This window comes from Oncorhynchus keta, chromosome 12, assembly GCF_023373465.1.
Source record: "Oncorhynchus keta strain PuntledgeMale-10-30-2019 chromosome 12, Oket_V2, whole genome shotgun sequence".
Classification (NCBI taxonomy): domain Eukaryota; kingdom Metazoa; phylum Chordata; class Actinopteri; order Salmoniformes; family Salmonidae; genus Oncorhynchus; species Oncorhynchus keta.
In genome coordinates this window covers 31,652,226-31,670,733 of record NC_068432.1, presented here as the reverse complement: position 1 = coordinate 31,670,733, position 18,508 = coordinate 31,652,226, and the positions used below count along the sequence as shown (strand labels likewise).

The 18,508-nt window shown below is 39.2% G+C and overlaps 1 protein-coding gene across 2 annotated transcripts in view; it reads right to left on the bottom strand.

The window, feature by feature from the left end:
• Positions 1-1,430: 1,430 nt before the first annotated feature.
• The window catches only part of LOC118391326 (androgen receptor-like), a 55,026-nt gene continuing 37,948 nt past the window's right edge, over positions 1,431-18,508 (bottom strand). For both annotated transcript variants that reach the window (XM_035782606.2, XM_035782607.2), the window contains exons 4-8: positions 12,233-12,511; positions 11,890-12,034; positions 9,220-9,350; positions 7,412-7,563; positions 1,431-7,238 (exon numbers count right to left, since the gene is read on the bottom strand). In XM_035782606.2, coding sequence (XP_035638499.1) covers positions 7,080-7,238; positions 7,412-7,563; positions 9,220-9,350; positions 11,890-12,034; positions 12,233-12,511 — 866 coding nt within the window. In that variant the 3' untranslated portion in view covers positions 1,431-7,079. The remainder of the gene's footprint in view (positions 7,239-7,411; positions 7,564-9,219; positions 9,351-11,889; positions 12,035-12,232; positions 12,512-18,508) is intronic.

Sequence of the window (18,508 nt, the reverse complement as noted above, 5' to 3'; positions counted from 1 at the left end):
AAGCGTACTAATAACCTGTTCTAAATGCTCTATGGTCTTATCAAGAAGGAATTTACAAGAGATTGGATTCTATTATATTTTTGTCAATAAGCAGACGCATTTATGAATTGCCCTAAGGGGATAAGTTGTATTGAATTTATTTGAAATGTATATGTAATTATTGAACTGTGGTGGCATACTGTATGTGTCCCCGGATTTGCAACAGTGAAAAATACTTAAAATGACAGTTCAATATCAACCAAAATATTTGATGTGTAACTGTATATCAATGACAAAACATAATGCAAGTGGTTTATACTGCAATTGTTTTTTGCATTGTATAAAGTACTTAGGACAGGGGTGCTCAAACCTTTGGCCTGGTGGGCCCTGGGCTGAACAAATAGACATGTTTTATTTAGAATTATAAACTGGGTCGTTCGAGCCCTGGATGCTGATTGGCTGAAAGCCGTGGTATATTCGACTGTATACCACGGGTATGACAAAACATGTATTTTTACTGCTCTAATCATGTTGGTAACTGGTTTGTAATATCAATAAGGCACCTCTGGGGTTTGTGGTATATGGCCAATATATCACGACTAAGGGCTATATCGCGGCACTCCACCTTGCGTCGTACTAAGGAACAGCCCTAATGCCTTGGTATATTGGCCATATACCACACCCCCTCGTGCCTTATTGTTTAAATATAAAATGTAAAACATTGCATTTTAGGTCTTGAAACAACTGCAGTTCTGCAGTTGCAGAATGTTGCAGTTTTAATTCTACTTCCTTGCAGTTCTACACATTTTGCCATAGCATATGAACATGACATAAGTCATCAATGGGGGGCCCCTGGAAGTCGGGGCCCCTGTGCACGTGAGTTTGGTTTCCCCGTCAGTAATTTTACTATGATTACTACCAGGTTTAATTAACTGGCTGGACTAATTTGTTGAATTAAACTATTGTTTTGTGCTGTCCTTGAATCCAAAGTTTTATTTTGTTGAGGAATCTGAACAAAAATGTCACTCACTTAGTTTGAACTAATGACCAAATGAATGGACACCATTCATTCCTATGTGAAGACTCAATAGAGCATTTGAAGCCAAGGAAGTCTGTTAAGATGGCGTATCATGCGTACATAACATGTGTCGTGTCTTTACTATCATTAAATTGAAGACAGTTTTTATCAAAGATTCTCTGTCATTAGTATTACGCAATCAACTGATTAATCATGTGACTGTAATTAACTAGGAAGTCGGGGCACCAAGGAAAATTATTCAGATTACAAAGTTACAATTTCCCAATATAACCTTTCAGATATTTTCATATCACATCAATAGTCATCTGATTAATGAATTATTTATTTGACCTCACGTTAGTCTCATTCCAAATGTCTTAAATTGTTGGTTATCTGCACGAACCCAGTCTTCACTATGAGTCATCCATATATCAATTGTCTTAAATCATTTATTTATTACTAAGTAATTCACAGAAATGCATAAACAAAACAAAGTAAATATGGTTACAAGAAATGATAGGAGAATGTACCCTAGTGGGCTAAACTGGCATGGCGGCTTGTTAGACAAAAGGGAAGTGGGGGTAGACGAAGAAGTCACTATAGAGTTAATAATTATAATAATTGAAATGCTAATCCTTTTCACATGAACACTCACTCATTCGGAAACAATTGCAATCAATATATATATTTACGCTCAGTGTCGTCTTGATCACTGTTGAAAAGTTAGTTTCTGAAACAAATACAGTATGTACATTTTAAAGTAAGTGAAACACACATTTACACTTGATTGTTTTTAATAATATGCAAAGGAAAATAAACAAGGTACACTAAGAACTAACTGACAAATCATATCAATAGCTAAAAATGGACAATCAATTTACAGGTTACGGATGGGGGTCATTTTTAAATAGACTCATTCAATAGTAGTAACTTCACATAAGAGACATTGTAAAAATACAACAAACTTTCAAAGATTCGGTAACACCATTTTGATGGTCAGAATTGCCTCATCTTTAAGAAGTCATGCAACTTGGGCATTTTACTCACAGAATATTTAAATCAATACTACTACAGAAGGTAGTCGAAAAGCATTAACAATTTATTTTGTAAGAAAAATGTTCAGCCATTACATTTTGTAACAGACATAAAATGTCAGTAACATGTACACAAATAATTGTACCATTTACACAAAAACAGATTAATATACAAATGTATAAATACATACAGCTATGTCCATTTTGACTTTTTAATATACATGTGATGTCATTTACTTGTAGGCTTATATGGAAATGTCAATGTTGGTCTACCATGGTACATTTTAAAGTAAAGTTAATGATGGAAAATCTTGTATTGCTTGACAGAGCAATCCTGTTCTCCAAGTCAATCTAAAAAGAATGTTGAAAACATGTATAATGATAAACAAAATAGTAATTGCATGATTACTTTGTGTATGAAGAGAGCTTTATCTTTGATCATTTTCGTAAATCTATTTACCTCACAATTCAAATTCAGTAATGTGGAGTCAGTATGGTAGACAGAACTGCTGCTAATTTTACTTGACAGATTATTTAAAAGTTACATGAACTGTAAAATAATATATGCTATAACATCTATGCTTTTTTAAGGCCTTCATATTTAGGGCCCTATAAAATCTGCAGACATCACGGAATCCAGACATAAATTGATTTCAACAATATTCAAAAGTGTGTTGAATTTAGTAGAATATGAATCAAATGTTTATTTGCACAAGTTCTGCTCAAGATATGAAAATAATGCATCAGTTGGTTTTTTTTCCTGAAACTTTCTGAAGAGGCAATGGTATGGGAATGCCCCTGTCTGTGTGGTGGCCGCACTTTGTGTAACCAGTTAGCGATGCTAATGAAAACTGTATTGTGGGTATTGTAATTTTTACAGTGCAAAACTCAAATTGAAAACTTATCTGAAATCAGAAAACGTAAATGGGGAAAATACTAAACTGAATTTGACAAAATATATATAATTATAGGGCCCTATAGTACATTTTGAATTAGTAAATTAGTACTCAGAGATATTTTCCAATTTGGGTTGCCTGATTTGAGATGTTTTTAAAGAAAAACCCTGTAATGAGTAACAAATGAATACAACAATACCAATCAATGTACAGGTTTTAACAAATTGTCATCTGATGTATTAAACATTCAAATGAACAGTGTCATTGCTTACATTGCTCTCCAGAAGAGAAAATGTCAGATATCTTCAGATGAGCAATTGTAACCTAAGACTGAATTCAATCAAATCTGCTGTAGCAATATTTATGCAGTTGTCCTTGTGTACACAACTTATGTAATGTACACGTCTCTTAATATGCGTTTTTTACCAAAACCATTTTGCAATTGTGTTTAGCACATTGGACAACTGCTAATGTAAGAATGACTTTATAAAATACATTTGATCGATTGTTTGTAAGGGAAATAGTATATTTATATACATGCTACTGCCTGGAAATTGCAATGGGGTTTGATTGAATTGAGCTACTTAGATAATTGCATTCCATTTATAAGCATTATGGTCGTCAACGACAAAAGTTTCTCACATCTGAATTGACAGGAATATGCGTTATAGAGAAAGGGTTTAAGTCACAATGTGAATACAGCTTTATGCACAAGCTATTGAAGAGATATAGACTCAGTGGCCAGTTTTTATTCACCCCTTTCATGAAAATGTTTCTTCCTACCGACAGTGAGTCACGTGGCTGTGGCTTGCTGTATAAAGAAGGCAGGCAGACAGGCATTGAGGCATTCAGTTACTGTTTGATTTAATGTTAGGATGGGCAAAACTAGTGGCCTAAGCGAATTTGAGCGTGGTATGATTGTCGGTGCTAGGTGCACCAGTTCTTATCCAGAGCGTCTTACAGGAGAAATTAGGGTTAAGTGCCTTGCACATGAACAGATTATTCACCTTGTCAGCTCGGTTACTGGCCCAACGCTATAACCACTAGGATACCACCATGTGTTCAATCCGATGTTGAAGACCATGAAAATGGGATCTTTCTGGAGTTTTTTTGTTTTCAAGATATCTACATGAAGATTTCGCCATTTTAAAGGCATATAATTACATTCTTAATATGATAATGCATTTCACCTTATCTAAAATATGAAACTGTTTGATTTTATGAAGTAATTTAAGCCACAGTTGGCATATAAAAACAAAGACAGGGAATTTGTTGAATTAAACTATTGTTTTGTGCTGTCCTTGAATCCAAAGTTTTATTTTGTTGAGGAATCTGAACAAAAAGGTCACTCACTTAGTTTGAACTAATGACCAAATGAATGGACACCATTCATTCCTATGTGAAGACTCAATAGAGCATTTGAAGCCAAGGAAGTCTGTTAAGATGGCGTATCATGCGTACATAACATGTGCAGTGTCGTGTCTTTACTATCATTAAATTGAAGACTTATAGTTTTTATCAAAGATTCTCTGTCATTAGTATTACGCGATCAACTGATTAATCATGTAACTGTAATTAACTAGGAAGTCAGCACCAAGGAAAAATATTCAGATTATAAGGTTATAATTTCATAATATAACCTTTCAGATATTTTCATATCTGATCCATAGTCTTCTGATTAATAAATTATTTACTTTACCTCACGTTAGTCTCATTCCAAACGTTGTATATTGCTGGTTATTTGCAAGAACCCAGTCTTCACTATGAGTCATCCATACATCAATTGTCTTAAATCATTTATTTATTACTAAGTAATTCACAGAAATGCATAAACAAACAAACAAGGTAAATGTGGTTACTAGAAATGATAGGGGAATGTGCCCTAGTGGGTTAAACCGGCATCGCGGCTTGTTTGACAAAAGGGGAAGTGGGGGTCAACTGAGATGAGACACTACAAAGTTGTTATAATTATCAATTGAAATGCTAATCCGTTGCACATGAACGCTCACTCATTCAGGGACAATTGCAATCAATATATATATTTACGCTCAGTGTGTCGTCGGGATCTTTGTTGGAGAGTTTTGTACCTCTCTCTCTCTCTCTGTCTTGGTTAGAGGGGATAGTTCAGAGCGACATTCATTCAGTTGTTATAGATTGGATGTTTCGGCGGTGGTCGTTCTTCACGTTCAATGACACCGAATTCCTAGCTGCAGACTAGTAATTAATATCAAAGACTTGTTCTTATTCTGTATGTATCGATAGTCTAAGAGTTTAACCACGTGGTATGGTTAAAAGATTCCGCAATGGTCTACAACCTTCATCCTCTCCTAATGGAGAAAAACATGGTCTGGTGATAATTTCCCAATGTTGGGTTTTATTCGGAGTAGCAGAGAAGGGCCTGTCCCAGGATGCCCGACCCTAACTGGGCTCAGCGGTGGTCCTCTGATTTAGTTCAAATCAAAAGGGAATTGTATTTTCCTTCATTAAACAGTCCAAAATCATATTAAACTATTTTACAAACAGTATCATACTCATTTATCTTATACAACAATTAGATGTAAACCTCATATCTGAGGCTATTATATAAACAGTGTTATGGTAATGTGGCCACACCATCTCCCATGAGCTTCCCCAAGTTGTAACAAACGGACCAGTTCGTAGCTGGATTCTTCACCGATCTTTTATACTTTCTCCGGAACATGACATTTGTTCGTACCTCAAGTTCTGTGAGGTGGAAGAAATTCCTTTGTGCTCTATGAAGATGTACTCTGTCTCTTATACTATGTGGCAGGGTCTTCTCTGAAATTTACGACCTCTCTCTGACCACAGCAGCCTAGTTGAAGGAGTCAAGGGGGAGGCAGGGAGAGGGGGATGGGGCTTGCTATACCCAAAGAGGGCAATGTCATGACAGCAGTTTGAGCTACTCCAGGAAGTGATGTTACAGGCTAGCTCTATGCTGCCCCCTCTCATTGAGTAACTAAAGTTGAAGGCTGACTGGGATACTGCAGGCTGCCATTAGCTACTAAATTTTCCTTGTGCGATTTTTAAAATCATTCGTTCAGGGACATACATTTGGTGTAATAGAGGCAATTATTGGCACCACTTCTAAAACCAAAGTTCCGCCCCTGTTTTTTTCAATAAAGATTAAATCATTCTAACATCTACAAACACATGGCGTAAAATCATGCACCTCTGTATGTTCTGATGAACTAAAGAATGCAAATATTCAGGCTGCATTAAACCTTTAGAGGATTTTCAGCATTAATAGATTATAAGTATGTTCAGTTTGACCAACTAACTTGGGCACAGTACTGTCATGTGTGACGCAAAAGAGTCATCTGAAACTACATGCAGACTAAATGTGCAGCAAGTTGTAGAAGGTTTCATACTATGATTTACTTTTAAATAACTCAATAGAGATCCACTGCCACTGAAAATATTCTGGAAAGTTATTAATTCTAATTGTCTCGCTTTGTGTCTGGAATTAGTTAGTCACCGTTTGTTCACTACCTAAATAACTAGCAATAAACATTTAAATACTGTACAATACATATAGTGACTTATGCATTGTAAATGTATATTGAAAATAGCATTCTAGTACAACATAGTCAGTCAGATACAACCGTTGAGTAGTTAGCTAGTAAATACAGAGACTGTATGTAAGAGTATACTGCAAACGACTGTTTCACATTCCTTTTGGTAATAGTTTTTTTTTGCATAGCACAATCTCATGAAACTTCCTAAAGTAGAGATATGCATAGCTATGTTTAACTGTTTCTGCATTTTTAGTTTTGTCTTCATCCAGTCAATGGATGACATTCTTCTGTTTCTTACATTTGACATAACACTACTACCGGTAGTCTTGTGTATTTTTTTTCTTGAAATACAGGACAGATTGGGCTGTCAACAAGGTGACACCTTGCAACTTGAAATAAATGCTAAAACCTTGCTGCCCTTCTGAGAAAATTATCTCAATTATGTCTGATAAGCGGCTAAACTACTGTAATGATACAATGATTTCAGAAATGGAACATTGAGCTATTAGATATAAAAAAGGAGAGAGAGAACATTACAAGGGAAACACTATAGAGCCTTGGCTGAAGTATATAGGCAGCTTGGATTGGATTTTTCTCAGTATGATGGCAAATCCTGCTACTTGTGGAACAGGATTGGTTTGGCCAAGCCTGCCAGGATCTTTGGCAAATGTACTGAGATTATCTCTGCAATCATCTCTGGAAAGTTGACCTTGGTGGGCAGAGACTGGGCCTGGACAAACAGATCAAATGTAAACTGCTGGAGTTTCCTCACAACCTAGGGGTTGGAAAGATGGACAGAGACAAGACAAAGTTACAATTCAGTCACATTCTACGATTTTGCTTTGGAAAACAAAGTAAGAAATTCATAACTTAGCAGATCTTTATCATACATTCTATGACAACAGAATAAATCAAATACAGTTATTGAGGATGCACATTGTCTCTCACCGGTTGGAGGGAATCCATGAGACGGGTGAGTTGATACAACCTCTGAGAGCAGTTGGACTTCCTTCCATAGTTAATGACACGACCAAGTTCATTGATGTAGGTCAGCCGCAATTCATCAAAGTACTTCTGACTCTTAAGACCGTCCACTGGAACTGCAAATGAGACAGCATGTAGTTGGTTTGTCCACAATATTGAATCTCTGTTAAACTATAAAAAATGCACTGATTGGTTTCAATGGAAGCTACACTATACTGTATATACTAAAGTATGTGGAAATCCCTTCAAATTAGTGGATGTGGCTTTTTCAGCCAAACCTGTTGCCGACAGGTGTATAAAATCGTGCACACAGCCATGCAATTTCCATTGACAAACATTGGCAGTAGAATGGCCTTACTGAAGAGCTCAGTGATTTTCAATGCGGCACCGTCATAGGATGCCACCTTTTCAACAAGTCAGTAAGTCAAATTTCTGCCCTGCTAGAGCTGCCCTGGTTAACTGTAAGTGGGGTGGCAGGGTAGCCTAGTGGTTAGAGCGTTGGACTAGTAACCGGAAGGTTGCAAGTTCAAAATCTGTCGTTCTGCCCCTGAACAGGCAGTTAACCCACTGTTCCTAGGCCGTCATTGAAAATAAGAATTTGTTCTTAACTGACTTGCCTAGTAAAATAAAGGTAAAAAAATAAAAAATAAAGTGCTGTTATTGTGAAGTGGAAACTTCTAGGAGCAACAACGGCTCAGCCGTGAAGTGGTAGGCCATGCAAGCTCACAGAACGGGACCGCCGAGTGCTGTAGCGCATAGCGAGTAAAAATTGCCTGTCCTCGGTTGCAACACTCACTACAGAGTTCCAAACTGCTTCTGGAAGCAGCATCAGCACAGGAACTGTTCGTCGGGAGCTTCATGAAATGGTATTCCATGGCCAAGCAGCTGCACACAAGCCTAAAACCACCATAGCGCAATGACGAGCATCTGCTGGAGTGGTGTAAAGCTTGCCGGCATTGGACATTGGAGCAGTGGAAACGAGTTCTCTGGAATGATGAACCAATCCCGCTTTACCATCTGGCAATCCGACAGACTAATCTGGGTTTGGCGGATGCTAGGAGAACACTACCTGCCCCAATGCATAGTGCCAACTATAAAGTTTGGTGGAGGGGGAATAATGGTCTGGGGCTGTTTTTCATGTTTCGGGCTAGGCCCCTTAGTTCCAGTGAAGGGAAACCTTAATGCTACAGCATACAAGAATATGCTAGACGATTCTGTGCTTCCAACTTGTGGCAACAGTTTGGGGAATGCCCTTTCCTGTTTCAGCATTACAATGCCCCCATGCACAAAGTGAGGTCCATGCAGAAATGGTTTGTCAATCGGTGTGGAAGAACTTGACTGGCCTGCACAGAGCCCTGACCTTATCCCCATTGAATGAATTGGATGAATTGGAATGCCGACTGCGAGTCAGGCCTAATCACCCAACATCAGTACCAGACCTCACTAATACTCTTGTGGCTGAATGGAAGCAACGCCCTGCAGCAATGTTCCAACATCTAATGGAAAGGCTTTCCAGAAGAGTGGAGACTGTTATAGGTACCAACTCCATATTAATGCCCATGATTTTGGAATGAGATGTTCAACAAGCAGGTGTGCACATACTTTTGGTCATGTAGTGTATCTGAAATTGTATTCCATTTCCACAGCATTATGAAAATGGCCTAAAGGAAATTGCTTGCAAGTCAATTTCATGAAAGAATCAATACACAATGTGATGCTTTCTATAGTCTGTTAATGGACCTCTCAGCCTTTGTCTGGGCAACAACACTCACTGATGCTGAAGAGGAGCAGGGCCTTCATGCAGAGGAACTCTTCCTGAGTGACTTGCAGCAGGACAAACTCCTGGGAGAGTTGTCTCATCCGTATGCAGTGATCGAACATGCTGGAGATGTGCATCCGATGGCTGGGGACATGAGAAAAGAGAGGAGGAACAGGGTGAGATACAGTATATTGAGAATGAGCCAATAAAAAGACGGGGGGTAGCCTATGGGGAATATATTAAGAAAGGGATCATCTGTTGCTATGGGAGATTATGTATAGAGGGGCAAATAGATGAGAGGATAAGATGGCGAGACCAGTATGTGAAACTTTTGCAATGATTACAAAATTGGCATCCTCCCTCTTTTTGACGATAGTTATATGTGACCTTTGACCTACCGCTAAGCGGGCAAATCTGGTTGTAATGATGTCATCTCTACCAGTTGTGCCCGCAGGGTATACCATCTGAATACAGGATTGCAGTTATTATTACTGAATCTTTTTTTTTTTTTTTTCCCAGAGTTAATTTTTTAAAAGAATGTCATGTGGAGATGTCGCTATTGGAAGCTCACACACATTTTTTGCATAAAGAAGTAGGAAAGAATTTCCTGTCTCGGCATCAGACCTACCTAATTCTCGCTTGAATCATAGTTTTTGTGTTTCATAGGCTAAATGACACATTCTGTTAACATCTGACTCAAAAGTGATCTGTTCTTGCAATTTGTAGTCTATGACATTTCAGATCTAGATATGATAAATATTACAAAGTAGTGTGGATGTATTGAACAATTTTCTTCAAAGTAACTTTAAGTAAACTATATTTTACTCAAGGGTAGCTTTAGTGTAGCTTAACTTCTTCCAGTGTGGTAGCTTGATAAACTATATAATCTTCCCCAACACTGCTTATAGTACATGTTAGAAGGTTATATTCTCTATATTACTTAGCTACATGGATCAATGCTAATAAGGGTACTCTAGTTCCAACATTTATATTACCAATTAATAATGCATTCATTATAGGTAATATACACTACATGACCAAAAGTATGAGGACACTTCCACATCGAACATCTCATTCCAAACTCATGGGCATTCATATGGGGTTGGTCCCACCTTTGCTGCTATAACAGCCTCCACTCTTCTGGGAAGGCTTTCAAGTAAATGTTGGAACATATACCCCATAGTGTCAAAGTGGAATTATATTTTTAGAAATGTTTACTAATGAATTACCAATGAAAAGCTGAAGTGTCTTGAGTCAATAAGTATTCAACCCCTTTTGTTATGGTAAGTCTAAATAAGTTCAGGAGTAAAAATGTGCTTGACAAGATACATAATAAGTTGCATGGACTCACTCTTTGTGAAATAATAGTGTTTAGCATGTTTTTGAATGACTACCTCGTCTCTGTACCCCACACATACAATTATCTGTAAAGTTTCCTCAGTCGAGCAGTGAATTTCAAACACAAAGACCAAGAAGGTTTTCCAATGCCTCGCAAAGAAGGACACCTATTGGTAGATGGGTAAAATAAGAAAATAAAGCAGAAATTGAATATCACTTTGAGCATGGTGAAGTTATTAATGCACTACGAAGACACAGGATCCTTCCTAACTCATTTGCCGGAGAGGAAGGAAACAGCTCAGGGATTTCACCATGAGGTCAATGGTGACTTTAAAACAGTTACAATTTAATGGCTTTGATAGGAGAAACCTGAGGATGGATTAACAACATTGTAGTTGTTGATTTCAAGCATAGTGGTGGCTGCATCATGTTATGGCTATGCTTGTAATCATTAATGACTGGGAAGCTTTTCAGGATAAAAACAAAATGGTGCTAAGCACAGGCAAAATTCTAGAGGAAAACCTGTTTCTACCAGACACTGGGAAATGAATTCACCTTTCAGCAGAACAATAACCTATAACACCAAGCCAAATCTACACATGAGTTGCTTACCAAGAAGACAGTGAATGTTCCGGAGTGGCCGAGTTACAGTTTTGACTTAAATATGCAAGACTTGAAAAATGGTTGTCTAGCAATAATCAACAACCAGCAAGACTCACAGCTGTAATCGCTGCCAAAGATTATTCTAACATGTATTGACTCGGGTGTGAGAACTTATGTAAATTTGATATTTCTGTATTTCATTTAAAATACATTTGCAAAAAATTCTAAAAACATGTTTTCACTTTGTCATTATTGGGTATTGTGTGTAGATGGGTGAGAGAGAAAATATACATTAATCCAGGCTGTAAGACATACATTTGGAATAATTCCAGAGGTATGGATACTTTCTGAAGACACTGTATGATTGAAGGCAAAAAAAAATCTAATATTCCTCAGGACTTTCCATGTGACAAAAGAACACCGAACAAGGAAATTAAATATAAATGTTACTGAAAGCCAGGTTTGTAAGCCCTTGTGCACATGTAATTCTAGATGTATCGGTGAGAAAGATAGACCGAGAGTGAGCAGGAGGTAGAGAGGGAGAAAGAGTGAGAGAAAAAAGAGACAGGGACAGAAAGAGATGGACAAAAAAATAAATTGGTATCTGCCATACTTATTACAGCCAACTCACTGGAGGAAATCTCCACCAACATAATGGGGACAACACGGAGTTGGTGGACCTGGTGGTAATAAGGTAATTTAGCGGAGATAATTGAATTCACTTTCACATCGTATCACATACTCATTGAAAACCAGGTCCGGGGCGAAATAGAGCATTCTGCCGTTGGCATTCTTGTAGGACCTCCATCCCAAGCCGAACACCATCACCCCCATCCATGAATGCTGGATGACTGTCATCTGGTCATCCACATGCAGATTCCGAAAACCTGAGAAGAAAATGAATAACCACATGGAAATGGATAACAATCATTGATTACAATATAATTATCAAAATATGATACATGCCTTCACGACCTCCAATGTGCTGCAATGCCATTGCAAACTTGTTATAAATAAAATGTAATCTTCTAAACAATTAATCAAGAACAACATGGAAATACATTTCTTCTATTCCAGTACTGTACCTGGCAAGCCTTTGGCCCACTTGACCACTTTGACAAGTTGGCGCTCCCCGAGTACGTTGAGGCTGGTGAGCAGCGCTGCAGCTGAGTCAGGCTGGCATTGGTCATGTCCCGCATGTACCACCTCTGGCTCAATGGATTCCAAGATGTTAAGGAACACCAGCTGGGAATGGAAGCTCAGGCCGGATTGGGGAGAGACTCCCTGGATGGTATCAGTGGGGCCTTGGGTGGGAAGATCCTCCTCCGGACTCTTCAGCTGTACAATCTTCTTTAGTTTACGTGCTACATAAGGTCAAGAAATGGGACACGGATGAGTAATGGTAGAAGAATAGTGTAATATTTGGTGCAGCTGTTGTGAGAGAAAAATTACAAGATCGTTATAATACTGTTTATGCATCTCTCATAGCTTTGATGAGTATTCTCTCATCTGTGTCTATGGGACTGAGTTGGGCATCTGGAGCTTGAGCTGACTTGTTGATAATAACCTACAGATGGCATTCCATAGATAAGATGTGGTGTGTGTGACCCGAGATAGAGACAGTCTGGAGGAGTAGAACAATCCCTTATTGTGTCTAATCATTCTTGCATCTGGGAAATGGCACCGGGTGCAGATGACCACAGGAGATTAACCCAAGGTGGCTTATGATGCTGATCTGGGGATCAGCATTGGAGGGGTGGAACCAGCCCTGACTAAGCATTTTTAGGTCTCCTATAGAAGATCTCTGTTTTTTCATTAAAGGTTAAACTCTCAGCAACACACCTGAGAGTGTGCAGTAGACCAGCTTCATTATTGCAATAATTAATCAATATTAAATATAGATAATTGTTTGAAGAAATTACAAAGTCTCTCTGTTTTCATGAATTTCCACAACACTGTTAACAATTGCCAAATCAGAGGAAAGGAAAACGTGAGAGGAATGAAAGTTTAAATATATCAAAAGGACAACAGAGAAGGACGTACCAAGGGAGAGCATACTCTTTACAGGTGAGACTGTAAGAAGATATGTCACACTGTAAGCTATAGTGAAAAGCCAACTTGTTTCAAATAACATCACACTCCTTTACTTATTCCACATGTTGTTACGTTACAGCTTTATTCTAAAATGGAGTCAATACAATGTTTCCACATAAATCTACACACAATACCCCATAATGTCAAAGTAAAAACTGGTTTTTAGAATTGTTTGCTCATTTTTATATAAAAATAAATAAATTGATCTGGGGAAGAGTACCAAAACATTTCGGCAGCATTGAAGGTCCCTAAGAACACAGTGGCCTCCATCATTCTTAAATGGAAGAAGTTTGGAACCACCAAGACTCTTCATAGAGCTGGCCGCCCGACCAAACTGAGCAATCGTTCCTCTGTGGAGATGGGAGAACATTCCAGAAGGACAACCATCTCTGCAGCACTCCACGAATCAGGCGTTTATGGTAGTGGTCAGACAGAAGCCACTCCTCAGTAAAAAGCGCATGACAGCCCGCTTGGAATTTGCCAAAAGCCACCTAAAGGACTCTCAGACCATGAGAAACAAGATTCTCTGGTCTGATGAAACCAAGATTGAACTCTTTGGACTGAATGCCAAGCGTCACGTCTGGAGGAAGCCTGGCACCCTCCTTATGGTGAATCATGGTAGTGGCAGCTTCATGCTGTGGGGATGTTTTTCAGTGGCAGGGACTGAGACACTAGTCAGGATTGAGGGAAAGATGAATGGAGCAAAGAGAGATCCTTGATGAAAACCTGCTGCAGAGTGCTCAGGACCTCAGTGAAGGTTCACCTTCCAACAGGACAACGACCTTAAGCACACAGCCAAGACAATGCAGGAGTGGTTTCGGGACAAGTCTCTGAATGTCCTTGAGTGGCCCAGCCAGTGCCTGGATTTGAACCTGATCAAAAATCTCTGTATAGACCCTGAAAATAGTGTGCAACAACGCTTCCCATCCAACCTGACAGAGCTTGAGAGGATCTACAGAGAAGAATGGGAGAAACTCCCCAAATACACTGTGCCAAGCTTGTAGCGTAATACGCAAGAACATGTGAGGCTGTGATCGCTGCCAATGATGCGTCAACAAAGTCTCTCAACCAGCTTCATGAGGTAGTCACCTGGAATGCATTTCAATTGACAGGTGTGCCTTGTTAATTTATGGGATTGCTTTCCTTCTTAATGTGTTTGAGCCAATCAGTTTTGTTGTGACACAGAAGATAGCCCTATTTGGTAAAAGACCAAGTCCATATTATGTTAAGAACAGCTCAAATAAGCAAAGAGAAATGACAGTCTACCATTACTTTAGGACATGAAGGTCAGTCAATCTGGAAAAGTGCAGTCGCAAAAACTATCAAGAGCTTTCATCAAACTTGGCTCTAATGAGGACCGCCACAGTAAAGGAAGACCCAGAGTTACCTCTGCTGCAGAGGACACATTTATTTGATTTACCAGCCTCAGAAATTGGAGCCCAAATAAATGCTTCACAGAGTCCTCAACTGGCAGCCTCATTAAACAGCACCCGCAAAACACCAGTCTCAACATCAACAGTGAATAGGTGACTCCAGGATGCTGGCCTTCTAGGCAGAGTTCCTCTGTCCAGTGTCTGTGTTCTTAATATTTTCTTTTTATTGGCCAGTCTCAGATATGTCTTTTTCTTTGCAACTCTGCCAAGAAGGCCAGCATCCCGGAGTCGCCTCTTCACTGTTGACGTTGAGACTGCTGTTTTGCGGGTACTATTTAATGAAGCTGCCAATTGAGGACTTGTGAGGAGTCGAGATCTTCAGTTTCTTGGCAATTTCTCGCATGGAATAGCCTTATTTTCTCAGAACAATAATATACTGACAACTTTCAGAAGAAAGTTCTTTGTTTCTGGACATTTTGAGCCTGTAATCGAACCCACAAATGCTGATGCTCCAGATACTCAACTATTCTAAAGAAGGCTAGTTTTATTGCTTCTGTAATCAGAACCACCGTTTTCAGGTGTGCTAACATAATAGCAAAAGGGTGTTCTAATGATCAATTATATATAATGTTCCAAATTTCGGAGAGACAGACAGCAAAGTTTATACAAATCTCCGCTGTTGAAAACAAAATGTTAGTCTAAAAGAAATGTGAGATAAGGTCTAGATAGATGCTTTTTATAGTGGAGATCAAGTTTATAAGTTGCCTGGCTGGGCTGATGAGATGGTGGATTGCGCAGTCAGAAGGAACAGAGTAAATAGGCAATTTAATGTCATAGATTTACCCGGTGGCAACTTGTGCAATAGACACCGGCTGGAATGCAATTTTAACAAATCAGTATTCAGGGTTAGACCCACCCATTACAACACACACACACAAACACAGAGACACACGTCATACACAAGCAGACTCTTGTACTCACATATACACTCACACACATGCATACGCCCATACTCACAAACACACTTACATGCAGTGCCTTCGGAAAGTATTCAGGCCCCTTGACTTTTTCCACATTTTGTTACGTTACAGCCTTATTCTAAAATGGATTAAAGATATATATTTTTTCAGCCATATACACATAATACCCCATTATGACAAAGCAAAAACTGTTTTTGTAAACGTTTGCAAATGTATAAAAAAACACACCTTATTTACATAAATATTCAGACCCTTTGCTATGAGACTCAAAATTGAGTTCAGGTGAATCCTGTTTCTTTTGATCATCCTTGATGTTTCTACAACTTGATTGGAGTCCACCTGTGGTAAATGTAATTGATTGAACATTATTTGGAAAGGTCCCACAGTTGACAGTGCATGTCGGAGCAAAAACCAAGCCATGAGGTCGAAGGAATTGTCCGTAGAGCTCCGAGACAGGATTGTGTCAAGGCACAGATCTGGGGAAGGGTATCAAAAAATGTTGGCAGCATTGAAGTTCCCCAAGAACACAGTGGCCTCCATTATTCATATATGGAATAAGTTAGGAACCAACAAGGCTCTTCCTAGAGCTGGCCACCCGGCCAAACTGAGCAATCGGGGGAGAAGAGCCTTGGTCAGGGAGGTGACCAAGAACCCGATGGTCACTCTGACAGAGCTTGAGAGTTCCTCTGTGGAGATGGGAGAACCTTCCAGAAGGATAACCATCTCTGCAGCAGCCCACAAATCAAGCCTTTATGGTAGAGTGGCCAGATGGAAGCCTCTCCTCAGTAAAAGGCACATGACATTCTGCTTGGAGTTTGCCAAAGGGCAGCTAAAGACTCTCTGGTCAAGATTCACCTTCCAACAGGACAACGACCCTAAACACCCAGCCAAGACAACGCAGGAGTGGCTTCGGGACAAGTCTCTGAATGTCCTTGAGTGGCCCCGCCAGAGCCCGGACTTGAACCCGATCTAACATCTCTGGAGAGACCTGAAAATAACTGTGCAGCGACACTCCCCATCCAACCTGACAGAGCTCGAGAGGATCTGCAGAGAATAATGAGATAAATTCCCAAAATACAGGTGTGCCAAGCTTGTAGCGTCATACCCAAGAAGACTTGATACTGTGATTGCTGCCAAACGTGCTTCAACAAAGTACTGAGTTAAAGGGTCTAAATACTTATGTAAATGTGATATTTTTATTTATATAAATTAGAAAACAATTCTAAAAACCTGTTTTTACTTTGTCATTATGGGGTAATGTGTATCGATTGGTAAGGGGGGAAAAAACTATTTCATCCATTTTAGAATAAGGCTGTAACATAACAAAAATGTGGAAAAAGTCAAGGGGTCTGAATACTTTCCGAAGGCACTGTACACATACACTCAAACACACAGCCAACGATGCTGTCCCATGTACTGTATATTGAGACTGGACACTTCCTGTTTCCTTTATACTGTTTTTCAAACTGTGTTTTTATATACTGTATTGTTCACATAGCTCATTCTAATATATCTACTACTGTACATTGCATTTTTGTTACAATGTTTATATAAACAACATGTATTTATAAACTGGATTCTTAACATAGCCCACTGCAATATATCTACTGCTGTCAGGTTGGATGGGGAGCGTTGCTGCACAGCTTTTCAGGTCTCTCCAGAAATGTTCGATCAGGGTCTGCCATCTCCACAGAGGAACTTTAGAGCTCTGTCAGAGTGACCATTGGGTTTTTGGTCACCTCCCTGACCAAGACTCTTCTCCCCGTATTGATCAGTTTGGCCGGGTGGCCAGCTCTAGGAAAAGTCTTAGTGATGACAGAACTTATTCCATTTATGAATGATGGTGCCACTGTGTTCTTGGGGACCTTCAATGCTGCAGAAATTTTGGTACCCTTCCCCAGATCTGTGCCGTGACACAATCCTGTCTCGGAGCGCAACAGACAATTCCTTCAACTGTGGACCTTGTATAGACAGGTGTGTGCCTTTTCAAAATCATGTTCAGTCAATTAGAAATCAATATTTCCATCTTCATCATCTGAGTTCATTCATTAGGTCAGCAACTTCAATGAGTTCTGCTGATTTGTCATCCAACTTAGTCATTGTGTTTATTAACTGATTGTCATTGGTCTGCAGCATTTGGAGTAGAACATTGTTACTTTGAGTAACGTTCAAAAAAACTTCATGCATGTTATCAAGTTGCGCGCTCTTGTTTGTAGACAACTCATCAGATGTATCTAGTTTGGCGTGGACATTGTTGTATTTAGTTTTGGCTAAATTGAGGTGTTCCTGTAGAAGACCATGTTGTTCCTGTAGAAGATGATTTTGTTGAAGAGTTTGTGCTTGTTCGTCATCATAAGTTTTTGCGATAACTTTTAATTATTCGGTTTTCAAACGCGGTTCCATAGCTAGTAGTATTTTTCCCTTTTCTGAATTTGTCATTAGTTTCCCGGTTCTCTCCGCCTGTCCCTTTATGTCTACCATGTCCTGCCCGTGCCTCAGCTGAGCACTGCGGTATTGGACCAATGCCAATCTAGGATGGCAAGACATCAGGGCTAAACTGGAAAGAACCTTTACAAGGCCTGCGCCCGATGGTAGATTTTGGAGAGTGTTTGTTGCGATTTCTACTGTTTATCCGCTAATGGCATAGTTAGGGTTGGTATCGTTGCTGAGGTCAGAGATCAATCCTTTTATGTGTGAGGTGTTCACTAATTAGCGGGGGAGTGGGTACCACCCCGTCTGATAGCTTGCACATTATTAAAACATTTGAGAGGGTTGAATTTTTTTCCCCCTATATTTCCAAAGTTTGGATTTGGAATTCGTTGGAGGCGACAAAGACGATTTTAATCTATTTATAGACGTTAATGAACCATCACTACTGTATCAGTAATGTTGGAGGTGGATGTGAATGAATTTG